This window comes from Prosopis cineraria, unplaced genomic scaffold (genome assembly GCF_029017545.1).
Source record: "Prosopis cineraria cultivar Desert tree isolate PC_DT_omini unplaced genomic scaffold, ASM2901754v1 PC2, whole genome shotgun sequence".
In the NCBI taxonomy this organism is placed as follows: domain Eukaryota; kingdom Viridiplantae; phylum Streptophyta; class Magnoliopsida; order Fabales; family Fabaceae; genus Prosopis; species Prosopis cineraria.
The window spans coordinates 39,261,642-39,263,402 of record NW_026555333.1 but is presented as its reverse complement, the minus strand read 5'-3'; the positions used below and the strand labels follow the sequence as shown (position 1 = coordinate 39,263,402).

At 30.4% G+C, this 1,761-nt stretch overlaps 1 protein-coding gene across 1 annotated transcript; it reads left to right on the top strand.

Annotated features, from left to right (window-relative positions):
- The first annotated feature begins 557 nt into the window (after window positions 1–557).
- Window positions 558–1,504, top strand: LOC129302746 (uncharacterized). Its single transcript, XM_054941634.1, has 2 exons — window positions 558–882; window positions 1,392–1,504. Exons 1-2 carry the CDS (start codon window positions 558–560, stop codon window positions 1,502–1,504), a joined length of 438 nt encoding a protein of 145 aa, XP_054797609.1.
- The last annotated feature ends 257 nt before the right edge of the window (window positions 1,505–1,761 follow it).

The following is a 1,761-nucleotide window of genomic DNA, read 5'->3' as shown; positions in this document are numbered from 1 at the left end:
GACCTTTCATATATAGTTCAGAGACAAAAATGTTGTTTTAATCCAATTCTTATAATTTGATCCATTAAATATGTTAATATCTAAAGGTTAAAATTATTAATGAATAAATAAATTTTCCAAAACAAAAAAAAAACTTTGGAAGTTTAACTACGACATCCTTGTTATATATTTAGGACCAAATAGGATAGTTTTAAAATTTTACCATTTAATTAAAAGGGAGTATGCATTCATATTTGTAGTAAATATCATTAGTATGTTACTTTTCCCAAACAACATAGGAGATTAAATGTATTTACATCATATTCTCATTAAGTCAAACATTCAATTCAATTAATATAATTAATTTCACAAATAGTATTGAAGAACATTTAATTAGCCATAAATTATAGCAATTTGTGAAACCAAATTCATTTAATTTCTCTCACCATCCTCTTCCTCTATTTAAGGTCTCCCAAGCTCAAAGTATGAGCGCACAAACAAGTCCTTCCTCATAGCAATCAAACCAAACTTAGTGTATCAATTTCAAGAGAGACATTATCGTAAATACATATAGTGAGATGGCTAGTGTTAACTCTCGCTCCTTGGCCTTGACATTTTGTGTGGTGATTGGCATTATCATGTTATGCAACTTTTATTGTGCCTCAGCACAATGCGGAGGAACCCCTATTGCTGATCTGATAAGCCAATGCTCTCAGTTTGTCCAGCCATCCGGGCCAAAGGTTAATCCGTCGCCGGCGTGCTGCACGGCAATGAAAGGCGCCGACATCCCTTGCCTCTGCAAACTTGTTACGAAGGAGGTTGAGAAAATGGTGAGCATGGAGAAAGTGGTATATGTTGCTAGGACTTGTGGAAAGGATGTTCCTGCTGGAATGCAATGTGGAAGTATGTCCCCTCTCTCTTTGTGAATATTTATTAAAATTTAATTTTATTATGATTTCTGATTTTTTAAAATGTTAAAGAAGATCAAATTTTGAAAAGAAAAACGCTAAATAATGTCTAGATTTAATTACCTCTCTTTGTTATTTAGGCTTTTTTTTTTATTCTTTGAGTTTCATTTGATATAAATTCTACAATTATTATTCTCGTAATTTATTTTTAAAATTATAATGAGAGATAACATGACAGTTTGTTTTATTTCTTTGTATATATCTATAACATATAATTAGATTTTTTTTCATGTGAGGGATAATAATCGAAAATTATTTAAATATAATTATCTTTCCTATACTTGTAACATTTTAAAATATTTGGAAAAGGAAAAAAATACATGAAGCTTGATAAATATTTGGAAAAGGGAAAAAAAATACATGAGCTTGATAAAATATTTGGAAAATTATCAATAAAAGAATAAATATTTTTTGGCCGTGGGCCGTGGGTTTCTGTTTGACAAGGTTTCCTTATCGGTGGTGATCGTCGATCCTCTGCGGCGGCGGGTCGCGGCGGTGTATCTTCACTTTCAGTTTTTCGATTTTTGTTTTTGATTGTCTTTGTTGACTTTCTGTAATGGATTTAGTCAGTGGTATGGGTCGGGTATGGTTTGTGTTTTCGGGTTTTAATTCCTTTTTTGTACTTGTCTACTTTCTCAATGAATTTTTCTGTCCTGGCAAAAAATAAAAATAATAATTGTTGCCCTGAGTTCAAAAGAAGCTACATTGTTATAAATAATATTTTATTTTTTTTATTTTTCATATTTTTCATATTTATTGATATTAATATTGAGATCTTTTTTAAATTTTGACTGCAAAATATGTATGCATGCAT

Excerpts from the sequence above, each read along its gene's own strand:
- LOC129302746 (XM_054941634.1), top strand. The coding sequence starts at position 558 with ATGGCTAGTGTTAACTCTCGCTCCTTGGCCTTGACATTTTGTGTGGTG. Across the intron at positions 883-1,391 it reads TGCTGGAATGCAATGTGGAA|GTTTCCTTATCGGTGGTGAT; the intron begins GTATGTCCCCTC and ends CTGTTTGACAAG.